Below are 26,167 nucleotides of genomic sequence, written 5' to 3' on the forward strand. Positions count from 1 at the left end.
GGGGAAGATGATGGCTCGCGCAGGAGGAGGCTCGCGCTCTGAACTTGCGGCGATTTGAGGGTTGCTTTCGCGATTTAATGGAGGTTGTGGATTTTGCTCTGGGTGATTCTCTGCGGTGAGTTGATGGCAGTGATGTGTGGTGGTGAGATGAACTCGTGGTGTTCCGACGATGGTGAGTTTTGCGGTAGCAACGTTGACGATTGTGGATGGTGGTCGTGGTGTGTACGACAGCGGCGGCAAGCTCCCTAATGTAATTTTTTCATCCACGTCAACTACCCCAACTCATTGCCACAATCACATCGCGATGTCAATCTCTTCCACCACAGAACGCAATAGCGACTTCTTCATCCAAATCGCGTTCAGAAACCTGCAACCAGATAAATCAATTCGTCCAAATCTGAGCTACATTCAGAATCCCTAAGACAAATCGCGATGGTGAACCCTAGATTAAAGGTTTATTCGGTGTAATTTCTGGGGTTGAGGATTTGGGATGTTTTAATCGGTGCAAAACCCTAAATAAAGCAGAGACCATAAGATGGACCGATTAAACGGTAGGAAGGAGAGATTGATCGGAGGAAAACCTTTTAAACGGAGCAAAGGAAGATTTAAACAGTGGAAGTGGCTAGAATCCGATTTCAATCGATGAAATGGAATGTAAATGAGATCCTAATCGGGCAGAGATGAAGGAAAGAAGATCTAAGGGAAGAATGAGGTGCAAAGTCGAAATCAATCGGTGGATTAATGGCAAACCTGATGGAAGAGACCATCCTTAGCTTGGATTTGCGATGAAGTCGAGATTTGGTGACGGTGGGAAGAGGAGCAGGCGGAGGCTGAGAGGAAGGCGGAGGAGTTGAAGAAGCGGCAGAGTCGCACTGCTGGAGAGGATGAGTACAAGAGAATGGGGAGTAAGATTAAACTGGACCGTGTTCGTGAATACAAATGAATGAAGATTGATGAATGAAGATTGAAGAAGGGTTTCTATGTGTAGGTTCTTGGGTTTTTTTGTGTATGGTTTTCTAGGTTCTCTGTGTGTAGGTGGAAAAGATGAACTCTGTTGGCAGGAAGAGCATATAAGAGAGAAAAAATGCTGGCAGAAAGAACACAGGATAGAAAAAAAAACGTGAAATTAAGTCGTTATTATCAATTTAACGGACATAATTTTATTCATACAATTTTTATAATTTTGGGACTTAATGTCTTCATTTTTAAAATCGGATACTAAACGAAAATTCATCTCTTAACTTACGGACGAAATAAGCTATTAAGCCTATTAAAAACATAACAAATATTCCATCTAATCCTACACAAAATATGTACTAAATGTTAAAAAATGGTTTGTTTTTCAAATTATTGATTAATTACACAAAAATGGAATATAGTTCTAATAGATATTTAATTTACAGATATTCTTGGAAAATATATAATAGGTTTACATTATTTTGGATTTAACACTGATCTTGAAAAAAAATAGTAATTTTAAATTGATATCAAACTTATTTATAAACATTTAAATTATTTTTATTTTAGAAAATATAAATTTGAATTTAAAATTCAATCTAATTATTAAAATTGGATTTATAAAAATCTAAATTAGTTTTTTTTTTAAACATTCGATTTAATCCAATCTATATCCACCTCTATTATGGATAATCTTCTTCAGCAGAGGTAGCAGGAAAGAGAGCATCAGATACAACTCTAGAAGGTCAACAATATTTATTCTTAAGTCCTATGGACATTAAGATGTAGCAGCTCCTGTGAAAGTACATTTTTTACAATCCCAAACTGAAGATTTTGAGAGAGTCTTTATCGTAATTACAACATTTCTGGAGTGGATTGACATATCTACGATAAGCAACCAAATTAGAATCCTCATGAAACAGAGAGGGATGAACACTAAGTCTACATAAATTTGACTTCATCCTAATATAGAGAGAGGAAGAAATATGAACCTTTGAGGTTAATTGCTTCGTCACTCTAAGTTAGTATAATGATATTATTATTTTCTAAAACTGCTACCGTATTCTCGAGCGGCATAATTTACAGACAGAAGAAGCTCTTGACTTTTAGCATTGATAAACTAAGCAAAAGAGAACCTATGACGGCAACCGCTGCAAGTCACTGCATGAGCGTCTCTTAAACTATAGTACTACAATGTGGGCCCCTGTCATTGGCATAAATAATCAAAACTTCCTCCAGCTCGGCCAATTGAAAAGACCATTTTTTTCCTTTTGAAGTCACAGACCAGGTGTGCTGTGGAGGGAAGAAAAAAGTTCCGTGGTACCACTGCTATGTGGTTATTGTGAGATGATTCCCACTTCAGCAAAGAAAAAGCATGGCGCAGAGAAATTGGGCAATGGTCATCGCGTGTTAAAAACAGGATTACGTTATTGGTTCAAGGATGCAGGAAAAATTTCCAACGAAGAAATGAGAAATCCACGCCTGTCAGCTGCTTTAACCTTGGCAATTTTGGCACAGGAGATTGACAACTGATCATGTTTATATTCAAATTGTTTGATGGGACTACGTGGTTTGTCCTGCCAACAAAAGAAAATTTTAATAACAAACAAATAAAATGACTCGGCAAATATAAAATGGCACAACTGTATTCACCATGAAGCCTGTTCCATTATACAACTGAGTGGGAGATGAAACATCAGGCTGTTGAGAGTTTTTCAAAAATCGATGTTCTAGTAAAACTGCAGCTGCTGGCCGCTCTGCTGGATTCCTTATAAAGCAGCACCTCAAGAAATCTTTACCCTCTGGCGACAATGTTTCAGGAATAGGAGGGGTTTCCTTCATAACCTTAAACAGAGCTGCAGCCTGTATAATTAGAAAAAAAAAATTATTTAACAAGCTAAAAAATAAAGTACCCGTATACATACATCATCTCTGCCAAATCCACAAGCTGAAAACAGAAAAAAGTTGGCTCATGCCTTAGCTCATATTGAGGTTTGCCAAAATAAGTAAAAAGTTGGTGCATATCATCCGTTACCAAACTTCAGAATCCCATATTCTCATATAAACCGATATAAAACCATCCATCTTTGAATAAGTAGTTTTGGAAACCATTGGGATTCTGTTACCAATGATAAATCTTATACTAATACTATATCAGTATGGAATTGAAGTAGCCTGAGAATCACAAAGTTGGAAAGAGGCAAAGTAAAATTTTCTTCAGGTGCTTACTCCTTCATATTCACTCCAAGGAGGCTTCCCTGTGAACATTTCAATGATGGTACAACCCAGACTCCAAATATCAATAGCAAAAGCAAGATCAGGGCTGTTATCCTTTTGCATCACAGCCTGCAAAAGCTGAATGAGAAAAGTGTTAATAAGAATTGCACGAGACATTACAGGATAGTGCAGTGTAATAATATATAATATACCTCTGGAGCCATCCAGTACGGACTTCCCCTCAAAGATAGATTAGCTTCGAACCCAGTTAGCTGTGACATAAAGGGATCCCGAGTTATAAACTTAATGAAACACCCCATGAACAGATTAAACAGCACAAAATAAGCACCAGAGCGCCTGAAGATACATATTCAACCAATGAAATTGAAAAACAATACATGAAGCACCTGATTATTATACAATCAAATTCAGAAACATCTGAATCTGCTTTAAGGGGAGACAAGATTGCTCATCTCAAGCGAGAGAAAGGAATTTTAAAAGCAATAACTTTGAACTTTTTAACATAAGGCCTGTGTTTCTGATGCCAATCTCTTCTTGGGATTTTTCAACAATAAACAGATAATCTTATTAAATAGAAGAAATACAAAGATTCTACAGAATTACCGAACCACTCTCAGCATGAAAAAGAACTGAAACTAGAAAATGTGAATTAAAGGGGAAGGCTTCTAACTCACATGCTTAGCCATCCCAAAATCAGCAAGTTTAACAACTCCAGCAGAGTCAACAAGCAAGTTAGCCCCTTTGATGTCCCTATATGCATACAAGAAAAATATAAGCAAATAAAAAAGTGACAAAGGTTCAAATATAAGATAAATTAAAAATTCTAGGAAAAGTCGTTTTCCAACTAGAACAAAGCAATTGCATGTGGATCAATAAAGGTTTTGAATTCAAGTTGGTATGAGTTGTGAATGTACCTATGAATTGTTTTTTTGCTATGTAAATAAGCCAATCCAGATAGAATATGTCGAGTGAAATTCCGAATGACAGATTCTGTTATGGCACCACAATGTTCACGGACGTATTTATTAATTGAACCAGGATGAACATATTCCAGATAAATATAAAACCGGCCCTCAACCTGCAAACGCATACTCCAAAGATGTTATAAGGTTTTAAGGCTGTAACAAAAAAAATGAATAATCTTGAGCGGCTAATTATGAAGTAAGAGATTGTTTACTATTTCACTGCCAAAATACTGCACGATGTTCGAATGCTTTAGATGGCTAAGAACTTTAATTTCCTGGAGAAAGAGAATAAACTAGTTAGAAGAATAGAGAGGATAGAGAATAAAATATCTTCATAATTAATGAGGGGAGGGTAAAATGTATAGCCAAACCATAAAAACAACAAAGCAACCTCACAAAGTAATTAAGCATAATGGACACTACAACGAAATTTAGGAGTCGTCACTGCAAAATGTATATTGGCCAAGGCTAGGAGAAAACACAGGTAAAATGATAGACCAGTTAATCTGAGCTGGACATCTGTACTGTTCAATGAGAAAAAATTAATTTCAATTACCATTACAAAGTAGTTGCCTTAGTTATTAAAAGTTTCAAGATAATACATTTCAGAAGTAAATTTGCTAAAGCAGAATTGCAAGATGTTATTAATAATGCAGCCACAGTTCCCAGTACTCGTGTAATAAGAGATCCAAAGTGACTAAAATGTGTTCTTATTCAGGATTGGAAAGAGAACTACTATTCCCAAGAAACTGACTGACATTTACCGCACTGACTTCTTTACTAAAATTCCAAAGTTCTAATAAGAGATATGAACCATAACACAATAAAGGAGACAAAACATATGCGGTTTGTACATTTTACACAGATCACAAATAGGCAGTGGTAACAAACAAGTAACGACAACCAACCTGCTCTAACTGTTTTATAGACTCAGCAGATTTTGGATCATCAGGAAACATTTCCACTTCCTTCATTGCACATAATGCACCGGTTTCCCTGTCAAGAAACAACATCTCTTTAAGAGACTCAGAAAATAGATAAAAGATCTTAAAATGCACATGAAACATGATATACCTATTGGTTGCAACATAAACACTTCCAAATGTCCCACGCCCAATAAGTTTCCCTTTCTGCCATTGGTTTTTCATTGGCAATGATTCTGATCTAGCATTGGAAAATGTACTAGCTGACGATGGAGAGGGCAGGGGAGCCCCAGGAGGCAGGGGCAAGGGGTGAACACTGACAGGAGGGGCAGTACTTTCACGGCGCACCATTGAGATTTCGAGTGATAACTTGGAATGTAAAGGAGATAGAGGTCCACTCAAGGTTCTGGTGTGTTGCCCGGGACTTCTCCTCTGTGGACTTTGATGGGAGGTGGGAGAGGGAGAAGTTTCTGTGCCCAACACGGATAAATCAAAGAAGGCAGGAGGTAGCAACCCTGTTTCACAGGTAGACATTTCTGGTGCAGACCAGAACTGATTTCCTTTGGGACTCGCATAATAATATGGCACTGATTCACCATTTTTTGTTTTCTGTGGACTCATTATTGAAGGACTTGCAAAGGGAATACCTGAAAAACTGCTCCTACGAGGGATGCTCGCGAAGTTACTATTATTAGTATTACTATTCTCTCGAGCACATTCACAACAACCACACGAATCTTGATGCACCATTCTCGATGACCTAGTTTCAGCCTGTTCCATATTCTTTCTCGTGTCTTGGCCAGCAAAAACACTGTTACAATACAAAATTCGGTCAAATAGGTCAGCAAACTCACCACTGAGAACTCTTCCACAAACGCATGGAGAAGTTGCAGTACAAAACTGCAAATGCATAATCAATTCAGCTTGAATAATTTCTCCAAAAACAAAAATAACAAATGTAAAATGAATTGATCATTTTCATAAATTTAAATCAAGTTATGCACTTAACTTTTACAGAACGTACCTGATCCAACTGCTTTAAAATCGAGGTGCATAAATAGATTTTAACTTGTCAAATAAACTCAGATTCATTTAATTTTTTTTCTCGTAAGCGTTTAAGGAGAAGCTTACACAGGCAGTGTCATAAAGTTTCATTTCACAAGTACAAAATATACGCATCTCATAGATTCAGTCCGAAACAACAACAAACGTGCAACATAAAAAATCACGGAACGATCTCAAGCAGTAATAATCGAATTCATTAAGCAATTAATTACCTAACAAAAATTGAAAAGCCACAGATAAAACTAGTTGAAGGAAAGAAAGGACAAATTAAAAAATCGACCTCCGCATCCGACAGCCGGTGGAGGTGGTGGCTGTAGCAGCATCCTTGGGCGAGGGAAGACGACATTCGCCGTCTCTGCGGAGAACGGCTGAGGAAGCGGCGAGCTCCGGCAGGGGCAAGGGCTGAGGTGTGCCGGGGGAAGGGAAGGGTGGTGAATCGTCATCGTGCCACCTGGCGTCGTTCTCGCCATGGCAGGCGCGTTTCTTGGATGAACTACCGAACAGCCACACCTTCCGGCGGTGGTCGGCGGAGGCGGCTGAGGAAGACGAGGAGGAACCGGAAGGCGTGAAGGAAAGCGTGGATAACCAGCGCATGGCTGCGTGAATCTACAGAATCAAAGAAACCTATGACCTCACAATGCGGATCGAAGAGAGGAGATCCTATTGGAAGCGCAATGTAAAGCTTTAACAACAGTCATCGTTCGCTTTAGCACCATAGCGGTTCCAGAAAGAAACGACAACCATAGGCCTTCCACACAAAGTCAATACGTTCCACCTTTTCTTTTTTTCTTTCTTCCTTCCCTCTAACTAAGTCAAGGTCTCTCTCCAATCTCTTTCTCTCTCTGTTGCCACAACACAACAGAGAACACGACACAATATAAATAATTCTTTTCCCAAAAAACACTTTTATTTTTTTACCAACAGAAAGACTGTTCTATTTTAGATACGGTAGTTATGTTCGCGCCAGGTAACACAACTCAACGTCTCCCTTAATTAACATAACTATCTTTTCACTTCCATTTCTATCTTCATTTTCACCAAATCATTCTGCATTATTAGTGTATACTTATTTTCTCATCACTCTGTAAATAGAAATAACCTTAACAACTTTCACCAAACTTACTGAATTTTTTATTATACTAATTTTCAATATTATTATTATTTTAATGTGGTTGGGTCTTGACTTGAGGATGTTTGAAGGAAGAATTACGTTAATTTATGGAGTTTGACGTTGGTGAGAATTGAGAAGACTATTGGCAAGTAAAACCATATTTTGTTTATAAAATGAAAAAGTAAAACCGTATTTTGATTCCATTATTGTTGGATCGGATTGTAAGAGAAGGAGTGACGTTGATTTCGAGAGGTTATTTGATCGATGATTGCGCGTTTCTCGATTCTATAGTAATTCGCTTCTAGATAGATTGACATTATATAGAGTTGATTTAATAATTAATTCTTATATTCTCTGTACTCGCTTTGAGTAATTGACTCAACATACAATGTTTAATAAATCAAATCATAACATCTAATTTAATACACACATTAATTGCATCTATTATCCAACTGTTTCCACTGTTCTATGTTAGATTTGTTCAGATCCATCCTTTGGAAAATAATTATTTTATTTAGGTTTAATTATTACATGTTGATGTGATATATTTTCACTGGTCGTATTGACAACTTTTAATTGTGATTAAAAAAAATTAAAAAAAAAAAGCCTCTAACCACAACTCCATGACCATAATTAAGATGGAAGGTGGGCATAATCTACATTTTTTTCGGTGTTTGACAATATTAATACACGATTCATAACATTAAATTAAATAAACATGACTCTCTTTTCTTCAAATACTTTAAGAACTTATTTTGTGGTTAAAATACGATAACATAAATATGTTATAAAAATAGCTATTGATATTCAATGTCTAAAAATTAGATAATAATATATTGTAATATAATTAATAATAATAAAAATGGTGGTGATGATGATATGGCCATAATGATGATAGTTAGAATGGTAAAAATGATATACCAATATAGAGGATGATAATAATTGTTATGTATAAGAACCTTTATAATTTTTTTAAGTTAAGAAACATTAAACAAAATACGTCAAGTAGATATAGTAATTGAAAAGGAAAAAAAAAATAGAACCTTTTAATGATTAAAAAGAGTTTATATGTTGTTCGTAAAGTATTATACTTAATTTTAAGTGATTATTTGATTATAAGTTCAAGTATTTTTTTCCCAAGTTTATCGAAGGTGTTTTTTTAATAAATTTATCTATGCTTTCATTGTTGACTAAAAGTTATAATGCATTGCTTTTAAGCATTATTAGGGCACCACGTAAGCCAAAATGGTCAAAACAACATGATTGCTACAAGAACAACATTCCACAAAAGTTATTGAAAGATTTTGATAATTGAAGCAGTAGAAAGTAGAGGATTGGTTGAAGTAGTGATCTGAATTGGTCAAAGGTCACCCAACTTGACCAATACCCTTCTTCTATCCTCAATTTCACGAACCTTATCTCCACCTTTTCATGCTTCTGCCTTTCGGTATTTCGATTCATTCAGGGAAAATAATCAAACAGAGAAACATAAATTGAAAAGGACACTGCTAAAAAAATATGGTTTTAATAGTAATAGATACTAATCTTTATCATAGATCACAATCAAGATATATTGAAAAAAAATTCCATTTTATAAAGAATATTGTAAAAGGAACAGGATCAGACAGATGAAAAAGGGAAAAGAGCATTTTCCACGTTTGGTTTATATGAATTAAAAAGGGAAGAGTAGATTAGAACTGAGTCCACAAAATTGCATTCTATCCGTATCGGTAAACAATGTCACAGAAGAGGTTGATTATAAAAATTAACAGACTAAACTATTTTTAATTTTTTTTATATTTTAACTTTTTATTAAGATATCTTTATCATTTTATGTATATTTTTTTCTTCTTCATATTATATATGATTTTAAACAGATTTCCAAAGAAAACATAATTATTATGGGAAGGATAAATAGAACACATGCATAATATACCTTTCTTTGTTTGAACGAGTGCATTAGAAGAAAACTTTTCAAAGTGGTCATATGTTACTATTAACCTATATGAAAAAGAGAAGAAAGTTTTTAATACAAGAAAAAGAACATTTTTATTTATTTAATTTTTTTATTTGACATTGTATATTTTTTTTTTCACACAACCAAAGAAGAAAAAATTTAGCTTTCTTTTCTTTGATTTTTCTTAAAAAATATTATTCCAATGAACAGTTTGTTTTTTGGTCATACTGTAAAGAATCAATATTCTCTAAAATGGAATAGTCAGAGAACAAAAATAGAAATAAAAAAAAAGTAGAGGAATAATGATAATAGTGATTATTGTAAATGATAATTTTCATCTGCAAATATAAAATCTGCAAACTACTTAAAAAAGTTTAAAAAAATATTTTATTACCGACTTACTTTCTATTTCATTGTTGTTCTTTTCTCTTTCTTTCACAAACTGAACCTATCTTCAAAGACTTTGTCAAATTTATTTTGTTGGTTCCTATCTAAGACTAGTTTGACATCAGCTGCATACTGACCGGAAGAATTTCAACTGCATACTATAAGTGAAAAGGAAAGACTAAACGAAAGTTATAATAAGTCAAGAAAAAGAAAGTTGAATCCTCAAACAACAGAAAACCAAGAGACAACGTCAGAATCTAACGAGACCAATTCTCATGCAGACCGAATATTATCTTTTGAGATTATTAACACAATTATTAATAATAAGAGAAATTCAGAGAATCTATGCTTGTGCTTCCGATATACCATTCACAGAGACATGCCACTTGCAAACGGTGCTTACAGATGCGTGCTTAAATTACTATATCCCAGGTCATGTTCAAGAACTTCAATATCAAACTCTTACGACCAGGAAACCAACAATCCATTAGAAATAAACAGTCACTATATTGAAACGTCAGTTTCGTCCAACATACAAAATAGTTCTAATATCTGGTGCTTGTACTCGTTAATGCTAGAAAACATCACCAAACTGATATGTTAGCTCTGCTTATTTGGAAATCGCATGTCTTCTCCATTTTTCGAAACGTGCTTGTACTCATCCTCAGTGATCACTCCACAATAGGTTCTCGGTTTCCCAAGCTTGTTGGAACTACTTTACATATGGGCATGTTTTCATTCTTACTGAGAAGCTTCAAGGATGGATGGACCTCAATGTCACGCATGAATATTCTATCTTCAATATCTAGATTGCTCACATCCACAACAATTTTTGAAGGAATGTGCTCAGATGGGCCAAGATATTTTAGACTAGGTCTGATTTTGTTCAAAATTCCTCCTGTAATAGCATAAAAGTGTCAACCATGTTAGCATTATGACATTAGAAATTCGTACTGATATTAAATCGGACAAAATTGGCAACCGCCCCTTGCCACCATCCAAAAATAATGATATACAGAGCATTTAGCCTGAATTAAGAAAGTTCATGTCAGAAGTAAGACAGCGGCGTATTTAACAAAACATGGAATGTAAGTCAATTGACCAAACATAACAGCAGTCTTCCCAGGGCATAACGAGCAAAAGTCATCAACTATTGAAAGCTGGAAGGCTGAACACTGATCTTCAATATATACTTCACAAAAAGATGTAATGTAATTAATAACAAGTTATAGTCACCTATTCTTCCTCCACTTTGTTCCTTGTTTTCTAAAGTGGAATTAATTTTCAGGAAATAATGACCATTCAAAGAAGAAACAGTAAATGCAGATGAAACAGTGCAATAGCAATCACGTAACCTCTGGCCTTTTACTTTTCTCAGTCCACAACAGGCAAAACAGGAGAGCATGAGAACAAAAGAAAATACTTAAACATACACATACTTTCAACTACAATGTTCGCAAAGAAAGAAATGCCCAAAACAACAAGCAATAATATATATATTCCCTGTAACTGCAAGAGACTAGAAGCAATGAATCTATCAACAGGATAGTCCCCCAGACAAGAAACATTCCATATATTATAAAAAGTTATAACAAATCATCACCATTGGTTATAGATGTTAGAATAATTAAGCAATGTCAAACCAGTTATGTCTATTTCGCCCCCATTTTTTACTTGGTGTTAAATTATTTTAATCTAATATTGGCTCATGTAATTTATAGAATAACTTTAATGCAAAGGTTTCTAATGTGATGATTATAAATGTATTAAAGTTATGGGAATTATTTTAGAGTCATTAAAATCAATTCTCTCTCTTCATTAAGGATATTATGGTATTTTAATAAATATTTCAAGAGGACACCTAGGAGTTACATTACAGTTCTTCTGTGAATGAAAGAAAAGGTTATTGAACAATAAAAGGCAAGTAACTTGAAAAAACATCCTATGAGACACATTCTATATCATCAAGAAAGTCGTTAAAGGAAATAAGAAAAGCTAAAATATCCATCACCGTCTAAGAGATTTTTTAAAACCCTTCTATCAATATAATTTTGTGAGAATCATAGATTCTAAGATTCCTATGAAGTAGAGTAATTTCATGGATCCATTGTAAATGGTCTCTTTGAAGGTGATGGATATTTTCACTTCTCTTACTAACTTTGATGACTTTCTTGATGACATAGAATGTGTCCCGTAGGATGTTTTCTTCTGTCAAGTTACTTGCCTTTCATTGTTCAAGAACGTAACCTTTTGAAATATTTATTAAAATACCATAATTCCCATAACTTTAATACATTTATAATATAATAATCATCACATTAGAAAACTTTACATTAAATTTATTCTATAAATTACATGAGCCAATATTACATTAAAATAATCTAACACTTGGAAGCAAGCAAGCCACAAAGTCCTTTGAAATGCCTGTGTTAACAGACATATTGCTTAGCTTTATTTTCCTCTGTTAGTTTAACAGTTAGTTAGTAGTTATTAGCTCTCTGTATCAGATGGTGTGAGCTATGCTTTGTCATCTATACAATGATACTTGTAATTGATCGTTGACAGAAAACTAAAAGAATGCATTTTCTACTGATATTCTTGTATTCAACTCTCTCGAGTTTTCACAGCATGGGAGGTTAATTCCTAGAGGCAAGCATTTGAAATGCTTGTGAGGATAATCCAAAAGATTTCCGAGTGTTCTCTTTGTTTAATCTGGTCTAGAGTATGTTTATCATGGACATACAAAAGATCATCCCCGTGTATTTTCCAAATGATATAATCATCAAGGAATCAAAGGTAAAAATAAACATTAAGCTTGAATTTTGGAGGCAAACTTTGAAATATAAGGTCTTCAATCAAGTAGGAATTTAACAAAATATATACTTTGCAATTTCTTGTAAGAGATGAGGAATATGACTAGACATATGAAAAAATGATGAAAAAAATTAATGAGGACGATACACATAGGAAACAGGTGGAATGACAAACAAAGAAAGACATCAAGGGTTATTTCTGATCATAAAGTACTTATCGACTCAAAGGTAAGTTTTACCATATGACTAAGCATTCAAGTGTGCCACACTATAGCAATTGATAGGCTTTAAAGGACGACATTAGAGAAAGGTGAGAGTAACAAAATTGAGAACACTAAGATTGATCTGTGACCACAATACAAAATAATTTATACAAAAAAAAGTTGGTGAAGCACCGAGTAAGGAAATAATAACAAAAAAATCAGTTATGTGGTTTGGGATTTACAAAAAAGGGAAAAAAGAGGCAACAATCATAAGAGTAGATTACATGATTTTAGGCAGACAAAAGGGAGAGGGAGACAAAACAGACATTGCAAAAATTTGTCAAGGGAGGCTTAAGCTAAATAATATTCCAGAAGGTTTGGATTTTAACCGTGACAAATGAAACTGAATGAACCATCACGCATGTAGCCAACATCACCTAGTTGGATAATAATTTGTTATTGTATCAATATAAATTCACAATCACATCCAGTTTAATGTTTGGCAATATTTTCTACCTTAATTATTGAGGAAAGGAAAAATAGTTTAATTCAAATACAGGGACAGACAGTGTAAAGGATGCGCTATCATCCAATCATCCGTAACCATGTATACTAAGATTGATGGTTTTTGTAATAACTACTTCAAAAGTCACACATAAAATAACTTCTAATCAGTTCAAATTATTAAAAAAAATTGTACTCAGATGAAAATTAAACTAAAAAACTAAACAGTTCGGTAAAGTCGTAGTCTCTCTGCTAAGCAATCTCCAAATTATGCATACAAAAGATTATTAGTATTGATTATTGATTACTTCAGCTTAGAGAGCTCCACACAAGGGCCATTTCGTCATGTATTGCACATTTCATCACTCATGAACCAAAAGACCATCTAATAAATTCCTAAACTACAAGTTCTACAGCAATAAAATAAAAAAGAGTTACCTTTCTGAATACCAGGACAAACATCTTCCCCTTTGAAAATAACAGGCACATCCACTTTCAATTTCATTCCGTCCTCAGCCCAAACAAACACCAAATTCAGAATCTTCCCACTCTCTTCGTCCCTATGAATCTACATAACCAAAAACTGCAACTCAAAACTCAAACCAAATATAAATATCATAAGAGAAAATAAGAAAGAAGAAAACCTTGAGAGGTAAAACGGTTCCCGATTCGACCAAATGAGAAGACCCGGATCCCGCACGGATCTGGAGCGGAAAGCGAGTGGAGCAGAAGGTAGGAGCGTGGACGGAGTCAAGAATGGCCTTAATCTGCTTCTTCTCGACGGTTAGCAAGTACTTCTTCGATTCTGTTCGATTGTCGGGATTTTTCTCCAGAAGGTTCTGGAAGAAAAGGACGGCGGGTATTCGACCTTGCACTCGGTCTCTCGCTGAGACTTTGCTGCCTGTGCACTCCCTTGGGATGGCTTGGATCGTATGATAATGGCTGCACCGGAAAGCAGATGACGAACAACGGCTCGCTGCCATAGTACGGTAGTGGCCGGCGGCGGAACGCCACCATTGCGCCATGATTGTTTTGTCTGTGTCCCTCCCTCCCTACGACTCGTAATGGGGTTTAGCGTACAGGGGTTTTGGGTTTCGGGTCTATTTGGACTTTTTAAATGAGGGGATGATAATTTTTTTCTGCGCTCCATACTTTTCATGTGCACCCTATTGAAATTATCAAAAGACCAAATTACCAATGTTATCCCCTTGTTCTCTACTCAGTCTTCTATAACGTGTTCCTAATTGCAAACTTTGTCATTGTTGTTATTTTTTTTATGTAAACATATTTTGATTGTAATCTGTAAGTTAAAAATAATTTTTAAATGGTATAATATGGAAGTTTTTTTTCATCCAAAAAATAATTTTTATATTGTAAATTAAAAACTTATATATTAAGAAGAAAGTGAGAATCTTTAATTTTATGATGTACATAAGAAAAATAAAAATGTCAAAATGAATCATCTCAATTGTTAACTTATTATATTCATTTAAAAATGAGTCCATTTACTTACTTGGAAAATATTTTATAAACATGTTTTATTTTTCTAATTCATTTTATATATTTATTGTTAAACATTCAAAATATATTGCCTATACTTTTTTCCTTTTATAGTAATATAATTATAATCTTCATTTAATATTATTATAAAGATAGTAATTAAAAATTAAAACATCACTACCTAATCAATTGAAAAATAAATAAATTAAATATATAAATTATCAAATATTTTTCACTAACATTTGATTATTTAAAAAAAACACAATGTTAACTTATATAATTAAAAATAATAAATAATTATTATAAAAACATATAAAAAACAATATAAATGGTTATTGATAAATTATATATTAACTCATTTTTAACTCGACTTGAATTCATTAAATCTATTAATTAGGTGAATCAAATTTAATTTAATCTATAATTAGGTGAATCAAATTTAATTTAATCTATATTTAATTTTTTTAAGTCAATCTATCTTGAATTTGTGACGAATCAAACAATTTTACGAGTTTCAACTTATTTTAATATCTCTAAGGTATTGAGAAATTTATTTTTCTCCAAATAAACTAATTTTAAATTAAATATGTCCAAATAAATTCATTTCTACTTTAAAGCTAAAACTGGACCGATTAATTATTCACGTATAGAATGTAATTTTCTGGTAACTAAATTCTCAATATGAAATATCATAATCCTTTTTTTCTAAATTTTTAACAAAATTGAAAAAATAAAGAAGGAAAATAAAACTTAGTAATACTGTTATTGAATTCTCAATTGAATTTTATTTAATAATTAAAGTAGAAATGGGTTTATTTAGGTAAAATATCTTAAAGTATCTTGAGAAAATAATTATAGATCGGGAAGTATATTTTACTGATATAAGATTTTTTTTTTCAAAAACCAAACATTTTTAAATGTGGTGAACATTTTTATATACTGAGAAACTAGTATATTGAAATCATATTTTAATTTACAATTTACATAAAATAATTATGGTTAACACTAATGTTAGTTTCTTAATTGGGAAAACATGTGCATTAATATAATAAATAAAAAAGAACCATACGGATATTTTCACAAGAGATAAAGTTGCTTGAAATCTTTTGGATCAAACTCCAAGTGAAGCTTATAATAAAAAAATACTTAAAAAATAATTGTCCAAAATATCTTATATAGCTAAAACTGAAAGTTTGAAAAACTCTCAAAAATTAATTTACGGAAGATAAAAATCTTTGCAAAATAGAACACAAATCTTCACTAAATAAAAGTTATTTGTAATATATTATTGAGTAGTACATTTTTTCTTTTAAAATTAGAAAGAGTATGATTAACTGTGTGAATGTCTCGTATTCTTATACTTGAAACTCAAATGCAAATGTAAAATTGCTAAGCAAAAGATCTACCTAGGACAACAAATACATTAACATTTGGATGAAAATTTATTACAATAATATGCGATTAACATCAAGCTTTAAAATGGTGCAAAACATTTCCAACTATTATTGTTTAATTCATAACTATTTGCTAAGTACAACAAGAAACAGTAAGAAATTATTTAAAACACCAAATATCCTTGTAGAATCAAGAGTTAGTAGAAAAGTATTTCAGAAAATTGATCAAAGTATAGGAAAAGTGAAATCTTACACATATAATGTGTACGAAGGATTAAAGAGATTGAGACACAATAATTCAGTTTATGTAATTTATTTTGATCTATTTTCATTTCATTACAATAAGTGTATCTCATTTGTTGTTACCTTCGTACACATCATTCATTGATTCATCATCTTACTTCATACAGAGTCTTTGTTTCATTTTCCACTACAGGGAAAAAAAGTATCACTAACAGTAAAATTCATTGAAAATTTAAAAAATTTGTTGTTAATGATTTTTTGACAGATTATCGACAAACCTAAATTTGTCAGTAATAATGCAGTAAGTAATATTTATCGACAAAATCTTAAATTTGTCAATAATTACTGACAGGAAAATTCATCGATAAATACAAGAAAAAAGTCGTTGATAAGTACAAAAAAATTTGTTAGTAATTACTGTAAAAAAATCATCAGTATGTTTATGAGCCTATATGGGGAAGCTACAGGTGGTATGATTATGAACCTGTATGGAGAAACTACAAGTGGTATGTTTATGAGCATGTATGGGGAAGCTACAGGTGGTATGATTATGAACCTGTATGGAGAAGTTACAAGTGGTATGTTTATGAGCCTGTATGGGGAAGCTACAGGTGGGATGATTATGAACCTGTATGGGGAAGCTACAGGTGGGATGTTTATGAGCCTGTATGGAGAAGCTACAGGTGATATGATTATGAACATGTATGGGGAAGCTACAAGTGGTATGATTATGAACCTGTATGGGGAAGCTACAGGTGGTATGGTTATGAGCCTGTATGAGGAAGCTACATGTGGTATGGTTAGGTACAGGAGACAGACCAAGGTCTTTCATGATGATGTTGGGAGACTTTGTGTTTAGAGATGATGTTGATGAGGATGAAGTTGATGGCATAGTCATGATATAATTAATGATGATGTTGATGATGATCATGGTGTATAAATGATGATGTTAGTAGGATAGCGTTATAGATGATTGATTTGTTATTAAGTTGTGTTTGTTTCCTATGCACAAATTTTATTATTATTGGTTTTGTTATGGTAGCTTACCCATATTTTTTTGTGTTTATTGTTGTATATGTCTTGTGATGATCGTATAACTTTTGGTTATACGGGAGTAAATGTTGCAGATGCTCCAGATGCATGATTGAGACGCGAGAGTGGGAAAAAAACATGTGTTATTTAAAGCTTTTGTACTATAAATGTTAGAGACAATATAATCGGGTTTTTCAAGAACTGTTCGTTCTAGCAATTCCAAGAACCACCACAAAACCGCGAGCCACCGCAACCATGACTTCCTTTAATTTACAACATAAATAACTTTTACATCAAATTAATCTTACTTGTAGAAGCTTAAACAAAAACACCATAATTAGATTGAAAATAAGTGTTTGCTAATCCTATGAAAAAAAAAAACTCACATCGAGTTAATTTAATTTAAGTAATACTAATAATCTATTGATTGAAACTAAGTCCTTTCAAAAACACTATCATAAAATAAGTGGAAGCATTTCAAATGTTGATAATTTTGTTTATTTTTATTAGCATAAAAAAAATTTACTTGTAAAAATCAAAAATGGTTTAGGTAACTTTCACTCCTAAAAAGTTACATAACTATATCATACTTTTCAAGTCTATTAGTAAAAAATTGATGAAACAAATATATGATGGAAAATGGTTAAATATGTTTTTAGTCCATGAACTTACATGAAAAATTGGAATTCATTTCTCTCTCAAACTTTAATACGTTTTGGTCCTCAAACATTAAAAATGAGTGGATATAGTCATTTTAACCTAATAGTGTTAAACTTTTTTATTTATTAAATTGTGTTTCAAGTTGACATTTGAGCAGAAAAGTGTCAAAATGGTACAAACAATTCAAATATCATCCTAAAATACATTTGACACGTCAAAAAAATTTAATGCAGTTGGATTAGGAGGCTATATCCATTCATTTTTAAAGTTTAAAGAAAAAATGTGTCAAAATTGGAAACATAGATAAATTTCAATTTCATGTACAAGTTTAGACTAAAAACATATTTAACCATAATGAAAAATTTGTAAATTTTCACTATTTTTACCAAGATAAAAAAAAGTCTTTTAAACTTTGATATATTAATTCATAAAAAAAAACACTTTCTATGTTGGTTATTTCATAATAACATACAAATTATATAGATTACTTAATGTCCCTCTATATTCCACTCATATCAATGCAACAACTTTTTCATATGGCAAATTTTAGGATACTATTTAATTATACTATTTTGCCCTCTAATTCGTGCAGTTGTTATTGTTAAACTAAGAGCTACCTTAATCCTTTGATTCTCGAAGTTCTTCTCTGTCTTTGTCTTTTGTTATCCGATCGTTCGATTTATTTACGATGATCAGGCCTCTAGATTACTTGCAAAAGATATTCTCTCACTCAAGTAAGTGTTTAGTTTCAATTAATCTAATAAATGGAGAGGGCAAAAACTTTACCTACATTTTCTACTTATAATATTCATAATGAGTTTTTACTTTTTGGAATGCCTAATCATAATTCAATGATATTGTAATCTTGTTTACGAGTATAACTCAAGGGTTACATTCTTGACCTTGTTTTCTCTTTGACTTCTGAACATTGTGTTTAAGACCAATAACATCTTTAATTTGGTGAGAATATGTTTTGTCTTTTTGCACTACAAAAATTCTTGAAATTACCGATGAAATTTTATCAACGAAATTAAATTTGTTGATAAATTTTAATTCTGGCATTTTTTGAATTTTTAATGATCAATGGATTTCACCGACAAATTGACTATTAATGAACCTTTCTGTCGATAATACATATTTTTGTTACCAATGAACTTTTTCATCGATAAATCCGCTAGTAATGCATATTTCATTTATTGATGAATTTTTCGTCGACAAAATATGTAAGTAATTATAAATATTATAACTCATCGATAATTTAAAATGTTTATTCCCGATGGATACATTTGTCAATAAAAGGAGCAATAATTTTCCTGCTCAAATAATTTTCCCGCTCATGGTGGTTTGCGTTGGAGGTGCGCAACTTCTATTTCTTCCATGGTGAGGTGTCATAACTCATGATGTTGGATCCGTGACGATGGCTCAAGTGTTGGATTTGCGATAGTGGCTCAGGCGGAACATGTGGTGATGGTGCATTGCTAAATGAGTCGTAGAGGTTCTCGACAATGCCAATGGTGGTTTGGGACAGTGTTGTACAACTATCTCTCTCTTTTCCTTTGGTGATGACGACATTTAGGTGCTACTCTAACTGGATTTTTGGCGTCGTTCTTACGGATCACGAGGAACTCACATTTTCGCGTGCTATAAAGGTGATCTGGTTTACAATGGTGCGACTGTTGCTGCGATGGTGGAGGATGCACTCGTGGTATTAGTTTGTCATTGTCGAGAGGTGAGAAGAGGGAAGAATACCCTCTCGAACAATTGAGTTTGCCCCTTGGGTTCCCCGCTAATGAAGAACTTTTGGTTCAATACCTTTTCGTAAGGTAAGGTTGTGTTTGGAGAAAAATGGATAGAAAGTACCGAATGGTTCACTCTCAAATAGAGTTTTTCATTATATAAAAAATGAAACCCTAAAAGACAGGAAAAGGAGAAAGGAGAAATAAGATGAACCAAATCAATAGCATTTTTCAAAAAATTTATCGTCAAATTTTTTCTTCGATAATTACTGATAAATTTATTGGCATAATTTTTTCTCAATTTTTATTGAAAAATATGAAATTTTGTCGATAAATGTTACTTAGTGCAGTATTATTGACAAATTTTGATCTATCAAAAATTTGTGTAAAAAATGTCGTTTTTGACAATTTATTTTACGTTTTTAATTAATAAATTTTGACTATTTATAATATATATATATATATATATATATATATATATATATATATATATATATATTTTTGTGGTGTTAAGGTCTAGGAATTCTGGATTGTATCCTCAAATCGAGGGGTAGAATGTACACTGACCCTTGAGCCCAAGTATCGGAAAAGTATTCGTACGAGGGTTTGTAAAATGTTTTCATGACTTGCAAAAAAGTTTGATAATTTAGTTTTGGTTGAGTCTCTTGGACCATTCGGGTTTTTATACAGGTATATATAGGATCCAAAGAAAAATGAGTAATTGATTATTTGAAAAATTGGTTAAGAGATTTATAGAGTGACCAATTGTTAAAAAAAGAAATTCAATAAATTACCAAAAGTTTGAATCGATTAGACAATAACTTCAACGCCTAAAACATTTCCTTAATAGATTATTTACATTATATAATCAATAGTTGATGACTTAGTCGATTATATAATGAATTTAGTCGATTAAATAGCATATCGTTGAACGATTTCACTCACAATGCGAGAGAGAGTTTAAGGTGATAGGGAGAAATTGATAGAAAATTTTTATAGATATTATTTAAGGACCTGAAAATTAATCTTTTCCGTTTTAATCTACAACAAATTAATTTATAATTAATAGTGAAAAGTTGTGAAAATAGTTACGTACCCTAAAGAGAGAGGGAAATCTTGTGAAGAAAGTATATGTTGTATATATAAACAACAAAACGACGAGATGAGGAATGATATAGCATCGTCGAAGAAGGATTGCTTGTGGCAGTAGCGCTGAAAATTAAAGAAACTACAATCATCTCTTCCTCTTTCATCTTCTTCACATTCCTCCTTTTCATCCTCTTTCCACGCTCCGTAAGTTCTATTCTCCTTTCTCCATCGCCTTTATCGTTCATCAAGAAAATTTTTAAATCCCAAATGTCATCATATTTTATTTTCATCACCTGATTATTTTAATAATTTCTTGAATCTGAAATGAAAAACCTATCAATCTCAATTCATCGTCGTTTATTGTGGTGTTCATCAATTTAACTGCCTGCACGCTATCTTTTTAATAACCTAATCTTGTTATAGGGTAACTATTTATATAACCGTTTGCTTTTGATCTTCTCTTTTCCTTTGAGAAATCTATTATGAAGAAATGAATAATCGTTAATGATTCCTATTTTTGAGTGATAATTATTAACAATCTCAGAAACTATTGTCCTTATTACCATTATGAAACCAATGACCATAATCATGAATTGACGTGGTTTATTCAGTTGACGGTATTAGGAGATATTTGTTTATGTATAAAACTGTTTCTGTTAAAGCAGTTTCTTTTCGGTTTCTCTATTTCTGTTGTTTATATACATTTGTATCTTGATCTTTCGAGTTGAGTTGATCAATAAAGTTTTTCAGTGTTTTCTTCCATGGGTTCTTTTATTAGGACTCAGAAACACTAATAGACGGTGAATTTAGGAAGGGAGGTTAGGGAAGATGTCGTCGCTGAATTCGCCGTGCGCTGCGTGCAAGCTTCTGCGCCGGAAGTGCACGCAGGAGTGCGTGTTCGCGCCGTACTTTCCGCCGGACAACCCGCAACGGTTCGAGTGCGTGCACCGCGTGTTCGGCGCCAGCAACGTGTCGAAGCTGCTGAACGAGCTCAGCGTGGCGCAGCGCGACGACGCCGTTAAGTCGCTGGCGTATGAGGCGGAGGCGCGATTGCGTGACCCCGTGTATGGCTGTGTGGGAATAATTTCGTTACTACAGCAACGGCTCCGCCAAATCCAGATGGAGCTTCAGAGCGCGAAGAAGGAATTGTCCACTTATGTGAGTCCTCAGACTATGCAGATTCTCTTGGCCAATCCTGGGATGGTGCCATCAGCTGATATTGTCGTGCCTCCCTCGCATCAACCTCTGTTCAATCATGTTGGCAACAACATGGCGCCGCAGCAGATTTTGGTTGGCCATGGCGGTGGCCAGACGATGGATCGCGACCCTCAGCAGCAGGATTTTCAAGAAGCTCAGCAGATAGCCCTTGCAACTAGGGAGCAGCAACAACAGATGTTTAGAAACTATGAGCAGAAAGTGTTTGGTGGTTTTGAACCTAGTAATGGTGGATTTGGGACTCAAGGAGAATTGTTGTCTCCTTTGGCTCTTGGAAATTTTGGTAACGTTGGCGCTTACCAAATGCAGCAGCTAGGGGAACAACATCTCATTGAATCACAGTTGCTCCTCTCGCCTCAGCAGGGACAGCCCCATCAGCAGCAACAGTGTGAAAGTGAGGATACAAAGAATGTGCTTGATTTTTCAGTCAAGTAGTTATGGTGTCCATTTCTCACTTTCTTAAGGTTCAACGAAGTTCAAACAAGGTATTTGGTTTTCTCCTTAGATTTTGGGTTTACTTATCTCTCACCTCAGAATGAACACAAATTTAAATGTGTTAGTACGAGTTTTCATTAACAAATTTCTTTCTCTCCCTCCCTCTCTTTTATGTTTGGTAAAATAATTAACTTCATAAAAAATCCTTAGATTTCTTGTACTATGGCAACTCTCATATCTAAACCCTTTTTAATGTTTGTCTCTTTGTATCGCAATACATCATTACATATTAATCATCTTAATCACACATCGTTTTTTAATCTTCTTGTTTCTTTCCAAGTTTTAATCCTAATTTTTCTTTATTTTCACGTCTTCTTTGGCTTCCCCTTCCTTCCACGCCAAGAAGAATGCTACCAAAGCTATACCATTTTTAATATATTGTTTGTTATTATAATTAAAAAATTATTATAACTTGTGGGATTTTTTGAAGTGAGAGTCTTACTTATAACTCATAACATAAGCGATAATAAGTTAAAATACATTTAGAAAACACTGGTATTGGATTGAATGTTCTTTGAGAGGCAAATTAAGTGACAGACATCCTTTTAATGGTCTTGATATATGTTTCCACTTAATGAATGTAGGTATGCTTGTGAGAACTTCCTCGAGAAAAGGAAGGATTGAAGTTTTTCACAAGCTATCAGTAATTTATAAATGAACTAATATACAGAAATCTCTTATGTAATTGATATTATTTTTTATTTTTTATTTTTTATAACTTAATTTTAGTTTGTGAAGATATTTAAGTATTTTCTTCTTCCTTAAAATAACTTTAGGAGAAGTTCATTTAAAGATACTATACCAAATTTCATTAACAAAAAAGATATAGAAAATGAAATACAAGCTAGATCAACTCTATATAAAATATATAGATAATGAATATTGTTGAGTTAAGAGATCTGTCTACTAATTGACAGCTAAAAAAATATTAAGGAATATATATAATAAATGCTCTTGATTTTATTAAAAGTGTATACACGATCGATTATGTTATTTATCTATATTGTGTATTAATTTAAATCATTTATTAGTTATAAAGTGCATTGCAAGAAGGGATGAGAGTAGTTTGTAGCTCCACATTTAGCTAATAAGAAAAAATTACCTTATTTAATACTATATCATCACTGTCCTCAATATATGACTGACTGGTTCGCCTTAATATAGTTAATTCATTAACTTTCCTCTATAATAATACTTTTTAGTGGCAAAAAAAAAATCAAATATAGACCTTTTCATAAAAAATAAATAAATTTTAAAAATTAAAGTTATTGCAGAATTGGCAAAACATAATTAAGTCTATCTTAAACTTCAATAAATAAAAAGAAACAAATTTTTGTAAAGAATTTATGACAGATAAAGAAAAACATAAGATATCAAACATCCTACCCAAAATAAAAAAATTAAATGTGTTACCAAGCAGTGTGAACATTTCAAAGAAGGTTTTTCATTTATACTATGTTTTCCTGTGATAAAAGAGGAGACGTAACTAAAAGTTTCAGTTTTATTTTTATCAATATTTCAGCGTGATATGATAGTCCTCCTTCACCTAATCAAATTACTATATGCTTTGAATTGTATCAAAGAGAGTATGAGAAAATGGCTTGCCAACCGAAAGATGAAATAAAATGCAAAAACCCATGTCGGTTCGACAGGTTTTGTCTGCTTCTGTGGCATCCATAGATTTGACTCTCAACGTATACTCCTTTTGTATGTTCAATAAAACAGGTTTATGCTGGACATCTAATTAGATAACATGATTTTCAAGATAATTAATTCAGATAGATGGCAGGTACACACGAATGTATATATACAGTGACTTTTTTCCTTTGTAGCTACTTTATGGGCTGTTATCTGATTAAGTAGGAAGGTTTTTTAATTTTCACTATTTACTAGTGACACTGCAAATAAGATATAACCTTCTCCTCTGTATTGTTGATCTTCCTCTTGAACTTTTGTATAGTGAAAGGTGCCCTGGTACCTCATCTATATGTTTTTCATTGGTGACAAAAATAATAATAGTTATATTATGATTGTTAAGTATTTTTGTAAGACTGTTAAATAGTTTTTTTTTTTGCCTTATTAAGATGGTTTTGTCGTTGTTGGTAACAGATATTTTTGGGATGGAGTTGCACTCAAAATATACTAATGTATAAATCGAGTTTAATGGTGTAAAAATAATTAAGTTTGAAAAAAAAAAAAAAAAAAATATATATATATATATATATATATATATATATATATATATATATATATATATATATATATATATATATACATATATGTGTGTGTGTGTGATAACTTTATAAATCTACTGACTAAAAATTATGTTAAATTATTTTATACGTTGGCTCATGAGTCATTATTAATAATAATAATAATCTAGTTCAAGGTCAATAATGTTGAATTAATTATGTAAGTGGCTATCCAATTAGAATATATAAAGAATAAAGATGTGTGAAATTGCTGAATCACATTAGGGTTTCACAAATTTCAGCGGCTTTTAATTTCTTTATATTGAAATCAATGAGATTGTGTTAGGCCATCTTCTGCTGTTCTTGTTTTTGGCTGCAGTTTCTGGCATGTCTAAAGCGTATGTGAAAGATTCATAGTACCTCGTATAATTTTTTTCTACACGAAGGTTTTAAGCTGCCCATTTTAAAAAATAAAAATAAAAATAGGATTTTAAAGATATTCGGAAGCTCATTTCTTTTCTCCCTTTTAGAAGCAATAGTATATATTATCCATCTATTTTTTTCATAAACAAAATTGTAACTCTGAATTTATATAGCTTTCAATTAAGGCTTTATGATTTTTTTTATTAGCTAAGCTTTTATGATGTTCATCCAATTCGTTTATTCACCTTAGCTTCATCTTATTCATTCTATTATCTTCGTCTCCTGTAATGAACTATTTAAAAAACTTGAAATTACTTCATTGATATTCCTTTAAGAAAGATTGAGATAAGAATATATACCGTAACAAGTTTGCAAATATTAAAAGCCATTGTATATTTATTATCTTAATTATGTATAAAATAAATATTAGTCCCCAAAAAATGAAATATCTACTTTCTTTATAAATAACAAAACAACCAAGATAGAATATTATTAGTTGATTTGCTAATATATTCTCCTCTTGTTTTAACATATCACGTAATCCAAAAAACTAAAATTGTACTAGTGATGGATTGTCTTTAGCACTACTTTTCCATCTCAAATATCTCGTCAATATAATTTGACTTCAAATCCATTAAGATAACATCATTAAGATTAACTACTACGTTTAATGTATTGTTTAGTTTGGAAATCAAAGTTCCATCAAGATTAATGTTGAAATTTCTAATCTAGAATAAACTAAGATATTAACTCCTACTTAGATTCCTAACATTCTCTCCCACAATAGGACATATTTGTCCATCCATTTATCTCAATACACTTCCATTAACCCTAACTTTAGTTGGGTCTTACCACAACAAGAGATATTTATTTATGTTTTAGTTGAATACCAAGATAAATTACATTTTGCCATGTCAAAAAATAATACACCATCTTAATTTAAATATTAATTCCACGTAATAAAACCATTAATATCAACATATTTATTGTGCAACACGTCAGCATCTCTTAACGTCGTTTCTGACCACTTAATGGAAATGACTTAATTATTGCAATTTTACAAAA

The 26,167-nt window shown here is 32.4% G+C and overlaps 3 protein-coding genes across 4 annotated transcripts; 1 reads left to right on the forward strand and 2 right to left on the reverse strand.

The window, feature by feature from the left end:
• Positions 1-1,669: 1,669 nt before the first annotated feature.
• Positions 1,670-7,003, reverse strand: LOC108322677 (mitogen-activated protein kinase kinase kinase 5). Its single transcript, XM_052869319.1, has 10 exons — positions 6,429-7,003; positions 5,235-5,894; positions 5,069-5,156; positions 4,373-4,435; positions 4,110-4,273; positions 3,870-3,945; positions 3,387-3,446; positions 3,187-3,312; positions 2,611-2,820; positions 1,670-2,534 (listed from the first exon to the last, which is right to left on the reverse strand). Exons 1-10 carry the CDS (start codon positions 6,740-6,742, stop codon positions 2,385-2,387), a joined length of 1,911 nt encoding a protein of 636 aa, XP_052725279.1. The 5' UTR covers positions 6,743-7,003; the 3' UTR covers positions 1,670-2,384.
• A 2,963-nt stretch (positions 7,004-9,966) lies between these two features.
• LOC108322645 (uncharacterized) lies at positions 9,967-14,220 on the reverse strand. Its single transcript, XM_017554795.2, has 3 exons — positions 13,768-14,220; positions 13,562-13,691; positions 9,967-10,501 (listed from the first exon to the last, which is right to left on the reverse strand). The coding sequence occupies exons 1-3, from the start codon at positions 14,146-14,148 to the stop codon at positions 10,275-10,277; spliced, it is 738 nt and encodes a 245-aa protein (XP_017410284.1). The 5' UTR covers positions 14,149-14,220; the 3' UTR covers positions 9,967-10,274.
• Positions 14,221-20,882: 6,662 nt separating this feature from the next.
• Positions 20,883-22,694, forward strand: LOC108322663 (LOB domain-containing protein 36). 2 transcript variants are annotated; one of them, XM_017554820.2, is made up of 2 exons: positions 20,883-20,981; positions 21,528-22,694. In XM_017554820.2, the coding sequence occupies exon 2, from the start codon at positions 21,606-21,608 to the stop codon at positions 22,425-22,427; it is 822 nt and encodes a 273-aa protein (XP_017410309.1). In that variant the 5' UTR covers positions 20,883-20,981; positions 21,528-21,605; the 3' UTR covers positions 22,428-22,694. The 2 variants fall into 2 exon arrangements, with proteins under 2 accessions (XP_017410309.1, XP_017410308.1); XM_017554819.2 differs by having other exon boundaries at positions 21,556-22,693.
• Positions 22,695-26,167: the final 3,473 nt, after the last annotated feature.

This window comes from Vigna angularis, chromosome 1 (genome assembly GCF_016808095.1).
Source record: "Vigna angularis cultivar LongXiaoDou No.4 chromosome 1, ASM1680809v1, whole genome shotgun sequence".
NCBI classification, from domain to species: Eukaryota; Viridiplantae; Streptophyta; class Magnoliopsida; order Fabales; family Fabaceae; genus Vigna; species Vigna angularis.